The 22,243-nt window shown below is 34.8% G+C and overlaps 1 protein-coding gene and 1 long non-coding RNA gene across 8 annotated transcripts in view; one reads left to right on the forward strand and one right to left on the reverse strand.

Annotated features, from left to right (window-relative positions):
- The window catches only part of LOC128985009 (scaffold attachment factor B2-like), a 106,467-nt gene extending 99,040 nt beyond the window's left edge, over positions 1 to 7,427 (reverse strand). For all 3 annotated transcript variants that reach the window (XM_054404391.1, XM_054404384.1, XM_054404395.1), the window contains exon 1: positions 7,213 to 7,427. In XM_054404391.1, coding sequence (XP_054260366.1) covers positions 7,213 to 7,338 — 126 coding nt within the window. In that variant the 5' untranslated portion in view covers positions 7,339 to 7,427. The remainder of the gene's footprint in view (positions 1 to 7,212) is intronic.
- On the forward strand, positions 6,252 to 21,908 carry LOC128985035 (uncharacterized). 5 transcript variants are annotated; one of them, XR_008490010.1, is made up of 4 exons: positions 6,252 to 6,377; positions 19,800 to 19,919; positions 20,427 to 20,527; positions 21,727 to 21,908. It is a non-coding gene; the product is annotated as an uncharacterized LOC128985035 (long non-coding RNA). The 5 variants fall into 5 exon arrangements; XR_008490009.1 differs by lacking the exon at positions 6,252 to 6,377 and adding an exon at positions 18,824 to 18,873; XR_008490011.1 differs by lacking the exon at positions 6,252 to 6,377 and adding an exon at positions 18,880 to 19,001.
- The last annotated feature ends 335 nt before the right edge of the window (positions 21,909 to 22,243 follow it).

The raw sequence follows: 22,243 nt of genomic DNA on the forward strand, positions 1-22,243 counted from the left end.
GCTACATACTGGTGTCCAGGCTGCAATGTAGGCATCCACAAAGAGTGTTTTCATCTACTTCAGCACTATTGGAGGCCTTTACAAGCCAAAAAGAAGAAGAAAGTGTCGGAACTCCAGTAGGTCTAAACGAACCCCAGGCAGTGCGGTTTTTAGTCTTGTATATAGTTGTTTAATTTTTATTTTTTTCCGTAATTTGTGATGTAACCCCTATCAAAGTGTATATTTTTAGCGAATTTCCCTATAGGGAAGTAGCTATTACCGTAGGTGGCATGGTAAGACCTAGACCCGGGACCGATTTACTTTTTCATTTTGATGTCCCCAGAGGCCAAAAACACCATTCGTTCAAATTTTTATATATGAATATATATATAGGTATGTATATATAGACTTATATATATATACGTCCGTGAACGCGATAACTTGAGTAATTTTTGTCCGATTTTGATGAAATTTGGATTAAAGGTGTAAAGCGGGATAAACTTGAATGAGTTCGCGAACCAGCACGATCGGACCATGGGAACGGGGCTTTACGGGGGGTTTTATGGGGTAAAATTTGGTTTTTCTCACTTTTGACCCTCAAAACACAAAATTTCCCGATTTCTCTTTAGACCTTTTCAAAGAGCATAAAAAAACAAATAATTTAGTATATAACAGTATTTTTGTTCGATTATTAGTAACGGAGAAAATTAAAAAAATTGTAAATTTAAAATTCCCATGTTATTCTTATGGAGAATGTTGTCAAATGTTGTAGTTTGCTTGTTTATGGATATATTTTGATCAAACTTGGCAAATTTATTTATTTTGTACTAAGCTATCAATATTTTACTCAAAAACACACTTTATTAGATTCCTTGTAGCAGCAAACCTAGGTACCTAGGTGTATTTGTTGACTAGTTTTAAGAACCTGAAATCCCACACTCTTAGGGGTGATGTACACAAGTTTAATACTAGGAATAGAGGTAAAATTGACATCCCTTATGTTAGACTTGAAAAATGAAATCTTATTATGAAATACTGGGACTCAAATGCCTAAATAAACTCCCCAAGGAAATACTGTTTTTGAACAACAAAGCCTTCAAAAATAAAATTCTTCTGTTGGTGACTGTACACCCTTTTTATGGGCTGGGAGAATTTTTTGAACCAAAGAAATCATAATCTAGTCACTGCCTTGTTCTAAGTATTTTTTTTTTTTTTTCACTAAATTATATCTTGTTATCTATTTTTTCTGTAAGTATACCGTAGTCTTCACTGTGCCATCTAAATGACCTTTGTATCTATTTGATTTTTTTGTTTATGCCTTATTTGTTATGTACTGTAATTTATCTTTGACTTGTGTTTTTGCAGCATGTATTCAACTTTATTGACGTATCCTAATGCATGTACTTGTCTAATGGAATAAAATATTGATTCTTATATATATGAATTTGAACGGATGGTGTTTAAACCTCTAGGGACCTCAGAACGAAGAAAAAAAATCGGTCCCGGGTCCAGGTCTTACCGTGAGTACTACGGTAATAGCTTATTCCCTATAGGGGAAATTCGCTAATATATTTAACTGAAAATCAATTCAGACAAATGGAAATTCGCTTAGTCGGCAGGTTTGCTGCGGCGGGGGTATTTTGTTTGCAAGTGAACTATGAACAAAATGCATATCTTGGATTTTTGAGTTAGTGTATATAGAGTTTTTTACATAGGGGGAAACCAAGTGTTCATATACATTTTTTGACAACTTTCGGATTCGGACCTATACCAGAGACCTGATAAATAAGGTAAGGATATCAAATATGTATTTTTTAGATAGGCCAGTTTGTCTAGTTTTGGAAAATGTGTAACCTTTTACCTGCCAGTCATTATTTATATATTTTGTTTGAACTAAAACCTTGCATAATCACTGAAAATCGCTGCGTTTTTTTATCGTGTATATAGTTGTTTAATTTTTTGTTTTTTCTATAATTTGTGAATTAACCCCTAACAAAGTATATATTTTCTTGTTTGCAAGAAAATTTGGAACAAAATGTACCTATATCTTGGATTTTTGAGTAAGTACACCTTGAGGTTTTTACATAGGGGGTCAACAAGTATATATATAATTTTTTTTGCAACTTTCGGATTCGGACCCATACCAGAGACCTGATAAATAAGGTAGGGATATCAAATATGTATTTTTTAGATAGGCCAGTTTGTCTAGTTTTAGAAAATGTACAACATTATACCTGTTAGTTAATTTTTATTTATTTTATATTTTATTTTAACTAAAACTTTGCTATATCACTGAAAACCGCTTGACCTTTTGAGGTCATATAATGGACCCTTGGAGGGTTAAAAATCAAAATTTCTAAAAAATTGAAAAAACTATCAAAATTGTAAGGACTATAACATAGGCTACTGTGTTAAATAAAAACCGGATTTTTTTCTAAAATCCTATTTTTCGTTATTTTATAGGGTTTTTATGGGAAAATAACATAATTTACCATAACTTTTGAACCGTAATTTTTAGAGAAATGGGATTTTTACCAGTTTGTTCAGAATTTAAAGGGATACAACATGTACCTTTGTATGGAACTACATATGGTACTAAATTTTTATCAAAATCGTTCGGGCCATTTTTGAGAAAATTCAATTTTTCCGGTTTTTTATGGAAAAACAGTGCGCACTGGCACGTCCGTTACAGCCAGTTAAAGTTGCATAAGATTTACATTACTTAATCGTAATACATACAATATTCTATGAAATTAAAAACCCTAAATTACTAATGACTTAGCATAGAAATTATTCACTGTAATTATTTTTTCCTACTTTTACTCCACTTTAAAATCATCTACTTGTCACGTCCGTTACAAAAGAATGGCTGTTTTGCTTTACTTTGAGTTTCGTGTTTGGTACGACTTTGTTGGAAAGAGTGGCATTGCATCATCTGTGTTTGTATCCATAAGAGTGCTAACTTATTGGAGGTTAACTGTCGTGTGTTTCTAAATTTTTATTGTGTTTTACGAGTGATTTTGTTTCTGAAAATGAGTTACTGTATGATAATCATTTCTGATTTGTTTGGTAACTATGTATTATAAAGTAAAATATAGGCTATATTTAGTTATTTGAAAGTCAATATTTAGGACTAAGTGATATGAGTAGGCCTATGGGCTTAGGCCTAAAGCCTTTTTCAAAAAAGCACCACAGTGAGCTGATTTCTTAAGGTAAGACTTTCAAATTTGGCCAGTTTACTGACAAATATATGTAGAACCCATATCACCTACTTATAACAAATATTTTTTTCTGGTGTTGTTGCTGGCTTACTAATTTAATTTACTTATATGTATTTTTTTCGTATTACAAAACATGTTTTTGATCTTGGGCCATTCCGTCGTCACGGGTGGGACAGTTAGACGTGTTTAATTGCATTTTAAAGACAATATATTCTAAGTTATAAAGCACAGTTCAACAAAAACTCTATTGCTGTATTCACTAATAGTTATACAACTACTGTGGATTATTTTAGAGCTGTTTCTTACTTAACAAGAGAGTTATAACACTTTAAAAATCTGTCACGGGTGGGACAGAAAAAGGAAGAGCCACTATGTATCATTCTAAAAAAGTACCAAACTCTGTGAAAATACAAAACAGAACTGAATGGTAATTTTTATTTGGATGGATTAAAACACCCTTATTTTAATATCTCCAAAAATTAAATCTCTATCTTCAATACATTAATTTAAATTTAAATTTAACTGCTGTCACGGGTGGGACAAAAAAATGTCACGGGTGGGACACAGTAACTAAAACAATGAATAATGACAACAAAAATAGTTTGTATTTTGAAAACTTTCTATACAAGGTTTGTTACACTTCAGATGAACTGCAAAACTTAGAAATATAAAGAATCTTCATACTTCTTCTTGTCCTTCTTCATTCTCTCCCGCAGCTTTCTCATCCGCTCGGCTGAAAATTAAAACATAGCTTATATTAGAATAAATGTTATAGTCAGTCAAGCAATAATGGGGTGTGACAAAGGTTAATCTATGAACTATAAATCACTGCCTTAAAAATTCAGCTTATATGCCTACATCTAGGCTGTAGATAATTACCAGCGTAATGTAGGCTAAAGTGTCACGGGTGGGACAGATAATAACTAGTAAATTAAACCATATTTAAAGCAAACTTTTTAAATTTACATCATTTTAATGGCTTTGTTGCAGTTTTTATTGTTACAACCATGACAATTGAAACATAACCTAAAATGTTATGTTACTTGAATTTGACTTCTTTATCTTTTTCTGTCACAGGTGGGACAGTAGGCCTAAATATATCTTAAAAATATTTAGATTAATTATTACAATAAATGTTAAAACAATCTAGAATTAATGGGCTGTGATTATGATTTAGCCATGAACAGAAAAACACTGTCTGACATTTTAGGCCTAAGTCTAGGTTGTGGATAACTAATAGCATACAATAAGTGTCACGGGTGGGACAGAAAATTGACTATTAATTTCAACTTAATATACAACAAATTTTAAAATGTAACACCACTGACAGCTATGCTGTATACCAATTGTTACAACCATCACAATAGAAGCATAACCAAAAAATGGTAGGCTATGTTATTAGTATTTAACTTTTTATTCTTTTTTTGTCACGGGTGGGACAATAAAACCTCTTAATCATTTAGGACAAATGTTAATTAATATATAAGACTTACCTGAAAACAATCAAGATGGGTCTTAAGTTGACATTCTTCTCTAACTGTTAAACACAGTCAGCTTCCATGTGCCCTTTTAATAAGCAGGTAAAGTGATGCTAAACTTACAACAAAAAATTACCCCCTTACCAACGCTTGATTTCCTAAAATTTTTTTTTTATTTCTTAAAATTAAACATGTCTAGATAGTAAAAACAGTAAAAAACAATTAAATTTATATAAATTGGTTTTTTCTTACTAGGCTCATTTTCCATGGAATGGCCCTCTTATGTAAAAGTTTCAGAAATAAAAAACCACATCTAAACACAATAAATTGTGGTAATTATTTTTGGTATGTCTACAACGCGATATTATGTACTTTTTTGATGTCTACTTACAGTATTTTTCACGCTGAATCCAAAAATGCAATCAGTTTTTGTCGGAGAGATTCCTAAATGACCGTACAGTTAAATAATTAATATTAAGCTTCAGTTTTGTTGTAATATTCACATATTTGTGGTATGGACGAGTCCAAGTTCTAGTGGCGACTAACACTTAAAGGGGAGGAAGGATTGTGGAGTGGAAACAGCTGTCAGTTGTTTACATTCGATAACAACAGACAAAACCACACACGACGCCATGAGAGCAAAATCAGAGTTACAATATGCAATAACTAGATTTTTAAAAGAAAATGGACTTTGGTGCTGTTTAGAAAATACAATAAATCAACTACGATACATAAACTATTAATCACATCAACATAAATTATAGGACAAAATAGAATCTATTCACGTAAAATATCAGTAATAGAAGCAAGGCCACTGCCGACATGATCATCGTCCTCATTCCAATCCTGAACCATTGACTAATGCCTCAACGTCTGTTAATGAACGTGCCATAGTGCATAATCCCATGGTACATAATCCCATTGTGTCTAAAAGTGAAAACGTGCCACAGTGCATAATTTAATGTATCAGCAACTAATAAATGATGTTACATAATCTAATCTAATCTAATCTAACCTAACCTAACCAAACCCAACCTTAAAAGTAATGTTTAAATCACATTTTATGTCAGAAAAGGCATGTGAGGAAGATAGGTCGGACTTTATGCGGATTCGTGACTGTATTAAGTCCTTTGAAGTGAGGTTAGATTAGGTACCCTAAGTTAAAGGTTAGGTTATAATGAACCGACTCATTAAGTTAATTTATGCAACTTCCAGACTGTTTTTGCACAATTGAAATAGTGGGTGAAACACAATGAAATAAAAATATCGTGTTTCACCCACTATTAAATTGTGCAAAAACAGTCTGGAAGTAGGCTAGCATAAATTAATGAGTCGGTTCATAATAACCTAACCTTTACCTTCCTAATCTAACCTCACTTCAAAACACTTAATACAGTCACGAATCCGCATAAAACCCGACCTACCTTCCTCACATGCCTAAATAAGAACTGATTCTGATTATCTCTGGTTTTAAAACGAACTGATTTCATTTCGCATTAGGTATCGAGTACAAACAGCTGTTTGCTCTCCTCCTCACTCAGTCCTCAGTCCACCTACGGACCCGTCCAGACCACGCCATATTGCCATCAGTATAGCTCAATGAACCTTAGATTCGTAATGTTGACCCTCGTTTTACGATCATTTAGGAATCTCTCCGACAAAAACTGATTGCATTTTTGGATTCAGCGTGAAAAATACTGTAAGTAGACATCAAAAAAGTACATAATATCGCGTTGTAGACATACCAAATAATTGCCTAAATTGTATATTAATTTAAAGACAAATTGATAACTAATCTAACAAAAAAAGATTTATTGTTCTAAGTTATGCCTAAAGAAACAAGGGATAGCCCAGAGATTGTTAATCAAAACATTGCGCTTGACTAAAAAACGGCCTTGGCAGTATTGGCATGCAACCACTTAAAAATTGTGGCGGTGAAAGGGTTCAGCTGAGGGATTCCATACCCCCCAGACCCACCCCACTGAGCTATAATTCTAACTGGAGGTAGCACTGAATGTCAAAGATGCGTGTCGCCAGCCGCCATGTTTGCGTGAGGTGGGTGTCCATAAGAAGCCATGTTATTGCTATGACAGAAAAACTCACTGCTATACAACCTAGTTATAAGAAGCCATGTTATTGCTATGGTAAGAAAACTTACTGCTATACCAACCTAACAAAATCAGCGACTCGCTTTTGACAGACTTCTGCCATGGCAGTGCTACCTCCAGTTATAATTTTAGCTCAGTGACCCACCCCCCCCCCCCCCGCACAACGGAACGGGGTGTCCCGCTTCGTAGGCTACTCCAAAATATATGGTCACGTGGTCCCATGTCCTTCACATGCCTAGGCTACTCTACATTGTCCCACGTTGACTAGACAAGTTAAATGTGCAAGAAAATTGCAAGTCACCCACACACATAGGCTATAAAGGCCCACGGAAGGAATGCTACCTAGCCTATTTGGCCAAATGCTTGTAGGCCTAGGCCTATTGTAAGACATCTTGAAAAATGTTGAATAACAATGCGTTTTCTTACCTTCTGTAATCTCTCAAGCAGAACAGCCTTTACTCCAGTTTTGTCTAAATCTCTTTTTTCCAGCTCTGTTCGCAGATCAACAACACGCAAATCATTTATCTTTTTACTTTCAGATTCATTAGCCATAATTGAAATGAACTCAATAAGAATGCTTCACTTCACACTCGCAGTCACCGTGTCCGTGTCACCGACGAAAGGGGCTAGCATAGCATTTAAAAAAGATGGCGTCGGTTGCGGTTCTTTTCTTTCCTGAATCCTTTCCTTTCGTTTTCGTTCTCTTTCCAGTTTCCAAGTCCAAGTCCAATCGTCCAATCACTCGACGTTCTGCGTCCAAGGGCAGCACACTTTTTATTTCAGGATTAGTTTTGCCAACAGTGTCATTTGGAGGCTTCTCTGATATTCTGATTGAGTATAATGAAGGTTACTAATCGAAAAAATAGTTATGTTCATAAAATAAAAATATAAACGAGCTGTTGTCCCGTCCTACGTACGGGAATTGAGTAGTCAACTTAAACTGAAGTTATATCAATATTTCCATTTCTAATCCAAGCAAAGTTCAAGCGGTTAAACATATTTTGAAAAAGCTGCCAAGATGAATTAATAGTTATTTTCCTACAGTTACCTAACAATGTACATGTTCTCTCACTGATTTGAGAAAGCAAAGTTGCCAATTCGCTCATCAGTGAGACAATGTTATTAATGTTAACATTGTCTCACTCTATAATTACTTTGTCTCACTCCAGATTTGCAGCGTGAAGGCACGAAATAGTGAGCGCGTAACATGCAGGCACGAAACCTGTAAAAACATGTAAACATTGTTATTTTCCTACTCTTTCCTCAAAAAATCGAACAGAAAGAAATAATTTGCATAAGCTCTCCTTTGAAGACTCGGAGGCTGAGCCTCATCGATTTGTATACATCAGTGGCTATAGAATCTTACTTATTTCCTATAATCAATGACAATATCACAGAATAATAAACTAACCTTATAGTTCTAAAGAATATTTTTATAATCAACCAGCTGTTAGTTAAAACAAATAATATTCCAATTAGACAAACTTAAAATTGTAAGGACTGCTAAAAAAATAAATTAGAATATCTATCATTTAACAATCTACAGGGTGAAATTTAATTGTCCCCCCCCCACAAATATCAATCCCAGACCACTTCCAAACATTGTTGGGTAGTAAGTACTTCATTTTGACAAGGTGGTCATTTCCGGCCGCCATCTTGGATCCGCCATATTGGATGCAAAATTTTTTTTCAAATGTAAAGGTGGGGTTGTGACTCATTATTTCGAACTAGATTTTTACCCTGATTACAATGCCGCAAACTGTTTTTAAAAATCTTGATTCATTCTAAAGTTATGAGGGTTTTTAAAACTTTAGTTTTAGCCCATTTTAACATTGTGCATTTACAAACTAAGACCATAATCTCAAAATAGTGCTAGATAAAGATAAGTATACACTACCAGTAATTGTCGACCTATTTTCACTTGGTTATGACTGAAGTATCTTTTTCGGCCGCCATCTTGGATCCGCCATTTTGAAATGTGATAAATTATTTTAAATATGAAAGGGGTGTTGTGACCCATCATTTCTAACTACTTTTTTAAGCTGAACTTAATTCCATCATCCGTTTTTCATTTTCATTTTTTGATTTTTAAATGTTGACATTTTTTACAAAAAATTGCAATGTTTCATAAATAAAACTTGATAACAAAAAACGGATTGCAGCATTGAGTTTAGCTTAAAAAAGTAAATCGATATGATGGGTTACAACACCCCCTTCATATTTAAAATAATTTATCACATTTCAAAATGGCGGATCCAAGATGGCGGCCGAAAAAAATACATCAGTCATAACCAAGTGAAAATAGGTTGACAATTACTGGTAGTTAGTCCTCAATAAACCTTTGAACAACATTAACTCACCATCACCAACAATGAACTTCAAACAAAGAAAAAAAGTACTGGTAGTGTATACTTTTCTTTATCTGGCACTATTTTGAGATTATGGCCTTAGTTTGTAAATGCGCAATGTTAAAATGGGCTAAAAATAAAGTTTTAAAAGCCCTCATAACTTTAGAATGAATCAAGATTTTTAAAAACAGTTTGCAGCATTGTAATCAGAATAAAAATCTAGTTTGAAATAATGGGTCACAACCCCACCTTTACATTTGGAAAAAAAATTTTGTGTCCAATATGGCAGATCCAAGATGGCGGCCGGAAATGACCACCTTGTCAAAATGAAGTACTTACTATCCAACAATGTTTTGAAGTGGTCTGGGATTGATATTTAAAAAATGTAGAAAAAAGTTGGGGGGGAGACAATTAAAACTCACCCTGTATATTTAAATAGTCTGTCATCCTCTTACCCAGAGTATGAATGAAGGGTCGCTATCAAGGCCGCCACCACACCACGTCAAGCCGCCGACTCAGTGTTTTGGTAAGAGGCGTTAACGCGCCACCACAAAAAAAAACCATTAACTATCTTCCATCTCAACATACAGCGAGGACTACAAAACAAAATTGACAGATTGCTTATAGAGATAGACAAAATTAGGCCTGACATCTTGATCCTGTCGGAACACGGTCTAAAGAGTGAAGAGCTTGCAGTTACAAATATTGAAGGATATGTGCTGGCATCACAATTCTGTAGAATCCATCACATGTGGGGTGGTTTTGCATTTTACCTAAGAAATAATTTACATATCGACTCAGAAGAAATTAAACTCCAGGAACTGTATACGGCAGAAGAACAAACATTTGAGACTGTTGCAATCAACTGAAATATAAATTCTATAACATCATACTGATTGGTACATACAGATCACCTGATAGTACTACTAAAGAGGATTTTCTAACAAAACTGGCAGACGTCTTACAGAATTACACCACGAAAAATAACTACTGCCTGATCCTAGGTGACGCCAATTTTGACATTTTGAAGCCTGACAATCAGGGTGTAAAAAATCTCCTATGCCTGTTGGCTGAATATGGATGTTACGCATATGATATTCCTGTGACGAGAAAAACTTCAACATCTCTCTCTAGTATTGACGGACTAGCTGTAACCCGCGGGCTTTGTCCCGTTTAACTTCTTAATTTTCAAGATTATCTCGTTCGCATGGCTCAATCACGTCCTGGTTGAAGTTTGTTCGCTACGCTCACTCACCTTTAGGTTGGAGCTCGTTCGCTGCGCTCACTTGCCTTCAGGTTAGCTCGTTCGCTACGCTAACTCACCTCCAGGTTGAAGTTCGTTCGCTACGCTCACTCACCTTTTGGTTGCAAATTAGCTGTTGTCATAAATGTAAAAGAAATAGTAGTGCTGCACCCTGTTGGTAATTTTTGTAACTTTAATGCTATTGAACATCACAGAACAGAACCAACTTGTTTAATTGAAACAGCTGTTAAGATTCAATAATTTCATTTCTCATAAGGTTAACATGGGAAACTCCAGAGCCACTGGGGCGGAGCCCGAAAGGATTTTTGAAATAAGAATATGCCTAAATGTTAATCGGGAATGTGAGCTATCATCATGCCAAATTTCAGCCCAATCCGACCAGTATTTTTCGCGTTCACTTGTCACAAACATACATCCATACATCCATCCATACATCCATACATCCAAACTTTCTCATTTATAATATTAGTAGGATGTTACACCAACTTACAACCAGATGAAATATCTGTACAAACACACCTGACCAGTTTTTCGGATCACCACTATTTAATATGTGAAGTTAAAAATAAGAATAAACACCAACACCAACACCAGCCAGCTACCTATAAATACTCAAGAAAATTTTCTAAGGCTAAATTGAAAGAGTTAAAGGAAAAACTAAGTACAGTAGACTGGGCACCTGTTTATGCATTAAGATCTGTGGATGAAAAATATGACAACTTTCTAAAGATTCTTCGACTCAACATGGACCACATTATGCCTAAGGAACCAAAGAGGGTCTCAACAACAAACAAAAATATTTTTTCGGACAAGGACATCTTTTGGAACAAAAGGCAGCTCTGCAAATTGCCCACAACAAATTTCTGCTCACTGGTGCGAAGGACGACAAGGAAGGTTTCCATGACATAAAGAGAGCTTATGACCAACAAGTTAATAGTACACAAAGACGCCACACTGCAGAAAAAATAGCTCAAGCTGACAACAGAACTAAAGCTATACGTAATATAGGAAATAATGAGAGAAAGAAGAGCACTACGCAACAAAAACAAATTAGCCTAATGCAACATGGCAAACTAATACATGACCCTTATCACGTGAGCAATATTTTTAATAAATTATACACACAGCCTACCCTGGATCATACCACCAACCAACCAGATAATGACATCAGGAGCCTGACAGAGGAGTGCCACCGTTGTCTTCTTTCAACTACATATCTGAACGGGAATTGGATGAACTCTGTAGCAGTATTAAGCCTAACAACTCTGCGGGATTTGATGATGTCACAGGGAAGATTCTCAGGTTCTGCAAGGAAGAGCTGTTAAAGCCTGTTTGCCATATTGGCAATAGCTCCATTCAACAAGACACAGTGCCTGAAAAGTTAAAGATAGCAAAAATCTACCCTGTCTTTAAAAAGGGCGACAAACATGAACCCAACAATTATAGACCAATTTCAAATCTGCCAGTCATATCTAAACTGCTTGAGCGTGCTATTTATAACCAATTATCTACCCACCTTCAAAACTACAATCTTTTATCTCCATGCCAACACGGTTTCAGAAAGGGCCATAGTACCAACACGGCAATAGTTCATCTATGCAAAACCATAAATGATCTGTGGGAAAATAAGTGTAGCACCTCAGCCCTTTTTTGGACCTACAAAAAGCCTTTGACAATTTAAACTGGGAAATTTTTCTTCAGAAACTTAAACAGTTCAATATCACGGATCTAGCTCTAAATTGGGTTAAAAATTACCTTGATGACAGGCAACAATTTATCGAATTAGGCTATCAGCACCACAACACAATTGGAACCGTCAAATCATCCTTAAGGAAAACAGTGGTAGGAGTCCCACAGGGATCGATATTGGGTCCTTGTACTTTCTAATTTATATTAATAGCCTACCAGAGTCACTGAATCATAATCTGAGAACCATACTCTACGCAGACGATACAACAATAGTAATCCCTACAAAGTACCATGAGAACAATAGCAACATAGTCAATTCAACCCTGGACGAGGCTACCTTTATCTGCAAGTCACTTAAACTCAACATTAACACCACAAAAACCGTTCACATAAGTTTTAAGCCAAACAACAGTAACAGAGCTGATGAGGAGGGTGGGTTCCATAATATCGACAACCGTAGAAATTGATCGAAACTGTGGTGGCACGTTGATCGTCTACGTGCGAGGTGGCGGGTTAAAGACGCCGAACATTGAGCGTACACGACAACCCGCCACCTTCATTGGCAAACGCGGCCGTTGTCCGTGCATTATAAAATGCATCACCTTTGCAGTTGACATGACGATTTTTTATCTACTTTACAAAGTACTGGTGGATGTAAAAACATAATTTATTGTTAAGAAACTAATGAGTGAAAATTTAAAAACGTACGTTTTCAGGAAAAGCACTTTGCAAATTTTTTTCCCCTTTTTTCAAAACTTTTATTATTATTTTTATTTTATTAACATTTGAAGTTTCATAAAATGTCCATGGTAACGCAATATCTTTGGTATTATTTTTTTAAAGAGCATCTTTAGTGGAAAAACACAAAATCCTGTCACGACCATAACAGACGTTTAAATGAATATTAAAAATAGTTAATATTATTTTTGTAACTATGTTTCGCTATAAACTAATTTACTTTTATGACCATTATACAATAAAAAGGTTACCGAGCTTTTGGTATATTTGGTCTTTCTAGAAAAAAATAAAAAACTCAAAAAATTGAAAAAAAGCCAATAAAATTGTTTTAAGTTTGTATAACTTCGAAAAAACTTACCTGAGACCCGAAAAATCGTTATGTTTGTATAGAGGTGTGCTTCTATTGCGTATAAAACATTGAAATATGACGATATTTTAATTTTTGAAATTTTTATGATAGAAATCATAAACGTGATGGTCAGGGACAAGCGGTACGGTCGTGAATTTTCTGAAATAATCTAAATCTTTCTAAACAATACTTCAATTATACTGTTAGTTATAATAAAAATAAGTGTTTAAATTGAACTAAACTGTTCAAATTACAATTATATTAAAGTTATTGTCACGACCAAACACACTATAATCCACAAGGCTGGATTGGTCGTGAAAAAACCCGCGATGGTCGTGAAACTTTGGTCGTGAAATTACGTGTTATTTGGCTCTGTTCTGGCGGTAGCCCTGCACCTCATGTTCGAGGATACAAAGTGGACTTCTAGGTTAATCTAGCAATTGAAATATCTAATAAACAAAAATTAACACCATGTCTACTTCATCGAATGACTACGTACGGTCATGGACACACCAAAATTACAAAAAACACAATTTTTCCTTTATTAATCTTGTAATTCCTACTTTCGACTCGAAACGACCGGCACTACAATCCTGACGTACACCCCGAACTAGTCTCTAAAACCAACTGACTCCATCCACGCCAGGCTTGCCACTGTCGTGCTCCAAAGTTGAAAATTTTTCCCAAATGGTCGTGACGCCAAATCGAGGGACAGACTTATTTTGTCATGGTAGTCAGTTTGCAATGACAATAAAATTATAATATGCTCCTTTTTTGTAAGTTTAATAACCATTGATGACATAAAAATATGGCTTTATATATTTCGGCATGAATAATTAGTCTAAAAACAGCGTGAAAGTTGGAAAATGTACCCTAGGGACACGTCATGGTCGTGAATTTCGAGACTTTAAAATTACGTAGAAAATACCTAGAACCTATTTAAAACCAAATAAATGTGTGTAACATGTTGCCCCCGTCCCAAAAAATATTAAAACAAATAATAATAAACTACAAATCCAGTATCTACGAAGTAAAAGGCCAGGGACATGAAAACGTACGTTTTTAAATTTTCACTCTAATTTTGAAGTGGGTTTCCTATAAAGATCTGCCATAAAAATCAATTATACGCATCCATGCAAGACAATTTTCTTTTAATATTAACTGTTATTCTTAACACACTTGTAAAATTAACGATTACGGGCCATGCTATGATGAAAATAACAATACTTGTTATTTTTCACATGCTTTTAAACCGTTAAACATTATGAAATCGTTTATGGTGACATTCTGTGCATTTTAAATAAACTTCGGGAACCTATGCTTAAATTATGTATGTATTCATAGAAGTTGGAATAGCAGTGATGTCCAGTTATTCCCTAGTGGTAAAACAATCTTATATTTAATAACGTAAGGCGATTCCTTGCGTCAAAATTGTTGGCATCTGGGAAGTTGTACAACAAAGGGAGATGGCTCAAATCAAGAGGCGGTCGGAGTCAGTCCCGTATTCCATATTCTGCAGGCATCACGAGCAACAGCACAGTTCTCTAAAAACAGACTTTTGTAATAGTTATAGTACCAACCTTGGCCACCAGTTCCGTGGCTGTCAAATAACGGGAGCTGAGACTTTTGACAGCCCTGTGTGACCTAGAAACTAGAAAACGCCAACTCAGCTATACCATAGACTAACCAACACAAGTAGACTTCTCATCCCATTGTAATTTTTGAAGCACGTTTTTCGTGTCTAGTTCATGTACGTGACACAAAGGCGCTAGTGTCGATGAAACTTTGTTTCCATTATTTTAGGGTTAATTTCTTGATTTGTGTTTTACTGTTTGGTTATATAACTAGGGGACAAGTTATTGTTTATGATTAGATCGTATTATTTGGTTAAACGAGGTTTTAAATGGCTGTAATAACGGGAAACAAATTGTAAACAAAACACGACCTCTACATAAACCGTACATGAACTAACAATATAGATACCATAGATAAAACATACTCCCTTAGTAGATTTCTCATCCTTATGGAACAGCTGAAGACAATTTTATTGTTAGTTCATGTACGGTTTATGTAGAGGTCGTGTTTTGTTTACAATTTGTTTCCCGTTATTACAGCCATTTAAAACCTCGTTTAACCAAATAATACGATCTAATCATAAACAATAACTTGTCCCCTAGTTATATAACCAAACAGTAAAACACAAATCAAGAAATTAACCCTAAAATAATGGAAACAAAGTTTCATCGACACTAGCGCCTTTGTGTCACGTACATGAACTAGACACGAAAAACGTGCTTCAAAAATTACAATGGGATGAGAAGTCTACTTGTGTTGGTTAGTCTATGGCTATACCCTCAGCCAGTGTTCTACACAAGCGTCTACAGCCTTCTTTTGAAGCAGAAACTTTCACAGCCTTAGATTAACTGCCACAGATTAACTGTCACTTCTTTTGTAGCCGACTGATCACTTATTGCAAACGAAAAAAAACTGGCCAGGAGCCACTGAAGAAGAAGAAACAAATTTTGTCTGCTTGATTTTATGACGTGACGTATCCGTATCGTTCTGGCTGTCGGCTGTGCTGTTTTGGTTTAGCTGTTTGTTTCCATTACATCAAAAGTTAGTGTAGTATTTTGATTTTGTTTCCATGTAATGATTCAAAAGAAGTTCTTTTTCTTGTGATATTTATTTATGATCGCTGGACATGTAGATATTGTGATATTTACGTTTTGTTATCCTATTGTGTAGTCTTTTGTAAAATATTAATCTTGTTGTTAGTGTTATACATTTTGACTGCATAGATTAAAATCCATTTCTGTGAATAAATAGCATGTTTACTAAACTTTATAAAAATGTACTTTTATCCTTTTGTAATTTTGCCCCTTTAATGTTTTTTAGTGTATGCCTATGCCTACTCAATTTTTACATTTTATTCTTAATGATAATTAAAAATAAGACATTAGGCCTATGTCTATCATGGTTAAACTCCCGGCCAAGCCTATGAATTCTTGCTCCTTAGCATTCTTTTACACTCCATAGCAAAGATCTAAACATTTAAAATGGCTGTTGAGTCTTTCACCATAGGCAATGCTATTTAACTTACATGAATGCAGGCTACATAAGTTACAATGAAAGTGCAATGGATGAAACTGTTGAGAGATTGTAATACGATTTTTGGGAAGACTTCCGTATCTGTTGGCACAAACAACCAAATGAGTAATTTTGATTATTCGATTGTTTAATTCGATATATCGTTTGGTTAGTTAGGTTAGGTTAACCTTACCTACCTGAACAAACGATACATCGAATAATCGATATAGCCTATCAATGGATATTTTCATTCGGTTGTTTGTGCCAACAGATTTGGAAGTGTACCCCGAACGAAAATATTGATTATTCTATTGTTTTATTCGATACGGTATATCGTTTGGTTAACTTAGTTAGTTTAGGTTAACATTACCTAACTAACCAAACGATATATCGAATAATGGATACAGGGTATCAGTCGATATTTTCATTCGGTTGTTTGTGCCAACAGATCGATCGATAAGTATATTGATTAATCGATTTTTTCATTCGATATATCGTTTGGTTAGTTAGGTAAGGTTAACCTAACCTAACTAACTAAACGATATATCAAATGAAACAATAGAATAATCTATATTTTCATTCGAATGAGTGTAGGACCTAAAGTAAAGTGCAACAAAAAAATATTGTAATGAAATAAAACTCTTAAACTTACCTAACAAACCAAACTTGCTGTAACATTTCAACTTTCCGTTAGCCCCGTTTGATAGCCTATTCCCCATATGCATTTTCTGTTATCAAACGGAATTTTGAAATGGTAACAGCCTACAGCAAGTTTGGTTAGTTATGTTATGTTAGTTTAGAAGTTAGTTTCATTTCCTACTCCAATATAGGCCTATGGGCTATTATTTTTGCCTAAACAAGGTTAGTTCTTAATTTGTAATTTAAATGCGTTTGAAGATATTAAAAAACAGAAGAAATACGGATCGTGAAGTAAAACAAAATATCGATAAATCGAAAAGAAATCATCGAAGAAGAAGAAAAGAATGTACTTGTAAACTGTTTGTTATGACCTAATCACTCTAATAGTGGCCGCGGTCGCCATACACAAAAATTGCAGTTGGAATGAATTTCTAAATTTTTATCTTCTTTCTTGTCACTGTTACCAGAGGCATTTTGTAGGAGAGCTAATCACAAAAACATTCAAGGTAAAGTGGTCCAAACCCATCAAATGTTGTGGATGTGTCAGAAATCGAACCTGTCATTCTTGCTCTGAAGTCGAAGACACTAACCATTAAGTAGGCTAGCAACACACCACCTTGTATTTCCTTTCAAACATAAAAAAGGTTAAATTTAAATACTTGAAATGTAATGTAAGTATGGAAGTATAAACAATAAATTAATGACAATAGTAATTACAACCCCCAATTCCAGTGAAGTGAATACAAGAGGCAACGTTTTCCAATCTACTTCAAAAATTTGTAATTTTAAGTTGAGAATTTGTGTTGTATTGATTTTTGTAGATACCACTTTAATAGGACATTTTCGTAGCTTTGATGACGGAACATTTACGCCAAATTAAATTTACGGGTACAGTTTCTTAACTGGGCTATGCTAATATCGATTGAAACTATCGAATTCAAAATATTGATCAATAATCGATACTTTTAAATATCTATTATAAAATTAAACCATCATAACCTAACCTAACCAACCAAACCTGCTGATGGTGAAAAATTCGCATGAAGCATCAATCGATATTAGCATAGCCCAGTTAAGAAACTGTACCCAAATTTACTTAAAACAGTGATTAGCCTACTTAATTATTACAACCCATTCAGTTCCTATTTCCTAGCCAAGCCTAGCATAGAGGACAATTCAATTCAACACATTAGGACTAGTGTTATAGATTTGCCATTGGTTTAATCTAATCAGAATTAAATTTGGTTTGTTAACATAAAATTATATTATGATTATACTATGCTGGTAGGTTTAAACTAGATTAATCCTCTAACCCTCATATCCAAGAAAGTATGAACGTGTGTAGTTTGTTAAGAACCTAACTTACTAATTTGGAAATCAAAGTAACAAATTAATGGTGTAGCAATAAGAACAATAAGATAAATAATAACGTCAACATTAAAAATAGCTTATATTTATATAACATAATAAATAGGATTCAAGGTGAAATAATATTCAACAAAATATTAGTTGGCTTTGAGGGTTGAGGTTATGTTATATCTGGTGGTCTGTTTGACTTTACGCTGCTAAAGCCCCCCACACACTACCAGACCAGACCTACAGACCAGACCGTCTGGTCTGGCGTCTGGCACTTGTCTTATCGTGTGTGGGGCTGTCTGCAGACCGATTTTCTCGGACCAGACGGTCTGCGTGTCTGATGGTTGAACCCTCAGACCACAGACGGTCTGAGGTTCCCCCACCACTATTTTTGTCTGGTCTGTGAGTGTGTAGCGCTGTCTGTCAGACGACCGACCACCGTGACAGCGGTCGCAATGAGGGGAGGACTCGTAGTAGGACGATGACGTCATTAATTAGTTCAAATTTGTTCCACGGGCAGCACTCTAGTCAGGCAGCCGACACCGTTATGACGTCATCAACTTTACTTTTTTTTAGGCTTGATGTTGATACATCGTTCGGTGCAGCAGAAGACAAGAGTTGAGTATTTTTATTGTTATTGCAAGATTTCTGTTACAGTACTACTGACACTAACTTGTTATTTGCTACTTATTTATCAGTTAGGCATAGTTCATAGTTTGAATTGGCATTTGAAGGCATTACAACAGTAAGTTATTTAGAACTTTCAGCCTCATGAAGGTCTCATCACCTTAACAAGGTATTGCTGTAGCTGCCTGCTTTTTGCTGTCTTGTAATGCGGAGCCGATTCTAACAGTAGCGAAATTGTTAAAACATTGTATTGTATTTTCGGAAATAAAGACAGTGCTTTATACAAACTGTCTTGAAGATAGGCAAATACTTACTTAGGCCTATTAAGTTACAACTTAGATTTTAATCGTAGGCCTAACTGACGGATGTGGTTCAGATTTTATGAAATGCAAGTGGCTCGTCAAATGTTCTTTTATAAAATAAATTACCAGGGCCTAAAATTAAGAGTAGGCTCTGGCAAAGTATATACACATTTAAATTGTTTCAGGTAACATATAGGGCACGAACACTTGTCGGTAAGTTAGCATAAAACAGTTTGATCGCAAGGGATGGATGAAGGATGGATAAATTGTATGACTAAGCCGATAGCGAGTTTGATCCAGGAAGCTCTGCGGGTGTCAGTATAAACTGGCTGTAGAACGACAAAGTTACTGAAGTGGCTCATCCAACTATGTCTTAGTTAATGAATTAAAAATGGCTAGCCTACATGCGCATGTTTGGTTACATTAAGTCAAAGCATTATCTTGATCAATTTTAAGACTAAGTTAACTCACCTTTCACCTCTTTGAGACAAATGATATATGTTAACCCGATGAACTTGACCAACACCATTTTACCTAAAATTTATATGCCTCGACAAAAAAAAATCGATAACTTATGTAATAACTTACACTAAGTTATTATTGTCTTGTTACAGATTCCTTGAAGGTGGCTCAACAAAATGCAAGGCATCAAAAGTAACATCTGATCAGTACGGTTCAAGAAGAAACGAGTGTTGAATTCTGATCTTTGTTTTAAATCAAGATTACCTTATTTGGTAAGAACAGTTAATATATTATTTTGTAATCATATACATGTGTGTATTAATGTCAATAGTGATAAGTCAACGGTAGTCTCTTGCTGGATCCCTTTTGGCTTAGCCAATCAAATACGAGATCACTGCAATGGTCAGAGCCGCTATCAATTTTTGCTGAAGCATCTGACAGTCGAGGCTTTCCTATAGTTTAATGATAGTTGGTTTACAAGTATGTACCAACATGTATTTGGGAAAAATTAAATCATGTTTATTCCAGCTAGAGAAGATTTAATTTACCATTTTAATAAAATTGTAGGCTATTGCAAAGCTATCCTCTTAATGTTTCTTCAGGTAGTCATACTCATCACATTCAAAAATATGTAGGCTGCCTATAGACTATAGAGGATCAAAGTAAATGTTTACCTAAATTTGTTAATGCTAACAACTTTTTTAGATTTATTTTTGATTTTATGATCTTAATCATAATTCAACCCATCACTAACAAATTTGTGTTATTTTTATGTTTAGACTCATGCATCTTCGGCTAAAGCGACATACCCTGAGTTAGAGGCAGTTAATCAAAGACTGGCTCGGACAAGCCAAATCAAGAGGTCTGAGCCAAATACAAGGTAAGTCTTAGTAGTGGTAAGTGAGTAGGCTTTTAGTACAGTAGAACTTAGCTTATTCGAATTTCAGAGGAAAGAAAATATATTTCGAACTATGGGAAGTTTAAAATGTAGAGAGTTTGATTTATAGAGGTCAGAAAAATAAAATTTGAATTGTGGAGGTCCCAGTTTTAAGTGTGGAGTTTGAGAGAATGGAGACTAATGAACACATCTTGGGGGACGGATTGTCAGTTCATGTTTCAACAAAGATATTTTTTGTCTTACGGTAATGCAGTTCGAATTGTAGAGGTTGACTTCGAATTTTGGATGGCAACAAAATTCAAATTGTAGAGGCTGTATTAAGCTTAAAACTACTTAGTACTATCGGTATACTATTTTTTTCAATTTTAGAGGTTTTGTGAGGGGAACAGACAAACATTTCTAATTATATAGGTTTTCGAATTAGCGAGGTTCTACTGTATAGGTACAGTTTATGACTTGGCATAGTGAAAAATATAACACTTAAGTTCCAGAACATAAAAAATTGACGATGAATGTTTTTTACAGAGTGAAAATTATTTCAAGTGTTGCAGTCAGAAGAGATGTGTCTATTCTGTTTCTTCCTCTCTAATATAGTTATTTGTGCAACTAGTGAGAAAAGGGAGCAATTGACTCACTCGAGAGAAATACTTACTCACGAGCCGTAGGCGAGTGTGGAATGGTTTCTCGAGTGAGGCAATTGCACTTTGCACTCGAGTTGTACATTATATTTTTCCTACAGTTACCATAAAACAAATAAATGGTAAAGAAACGTGATATATTTTTACACAGAAGTGAACTTTTAATATTACATTTAATGATACAACAGCTGACCAGCTGATTTACAGCCAGTGCTGCCAACGTATTTTGCGCGCATACGACCTTGTCTGCATGTTACACGCTCACTTTTTCGTGCCTTCACGTTGCAAATCTGGAGTGATTGAGACAAAGTAATTAGAGTGTGAGACAATGTTAACATTGTCTCACTGATGAGCGAATTGGCCACTTTGCTTTCTAAAATCAGTGAGAGAACATGTACATTGTTAGGTAACTGTAGGAAAAATATTTTGCCAACAGCCGATCAATTTGTCAATGTTTTAAATCTATGCCAGTCTACAGACCAAAAATATTGTTACAACAATGTACATTGCCATATTGTACTATAGTTTTTCAATTTTTTTTAGGAACAAATGGGACAATATTCCTTGTTCTGGAGCCAAGCAACAACCAACACTTGGAAACAAAGACCAAGAATAGTTATTTTTAATTTAACAATTTATTCTTTTACTTTACAAAATTAACACCTAAATTTTAAAAGCTAGCTTTGGAAAATAAATATGTGTGTTTTATAAATAAAACTATATTTCAACAACTCTTTTGTTTCAATTGATTAATATTTACAATTTGTCCTAGGTAGGCCTATATTGCTATTTTTGGTTTAAGTAGTGAGAAAATATTAGTCTTAAGATATATTTATGTGACCCTATCAAGCATATCGAAGGTATTAAGAGAATTAACTATCACTGTAGGTGGCACGATCAGACCTAGACCCGGGACTGATATACTTTTTCATTTTGATGTCCTTAGAGCCCAAAAAAACTATTCATTCAAATTGTTATATATATATAACAACTATATATGTGTCCGTGAACGTGATAACTCAAGTCATTTTGTCTGGTTTTGATGAAATTTGGCTTGAAG

This window comes from Macrosteles quadrilineatus, unplaced genomic scaffold (assembly GCF_028750875.1).
Source record: "Macrosteles quadrilineatus isolate MER2022 unplaced genomic scaffold, UCM_ALF_1.0 Scaffold_1__1_contigs__length_201487025, whole genome shotgun sequence".
In the NCBI taxonomy this organism is placed as follows: Eukaryota; Metazoa; Arthropoda; class Insecta; order Hemiptera; family Cicadellidae; genus Macrosteles; species Macrosteles quadrilineatus.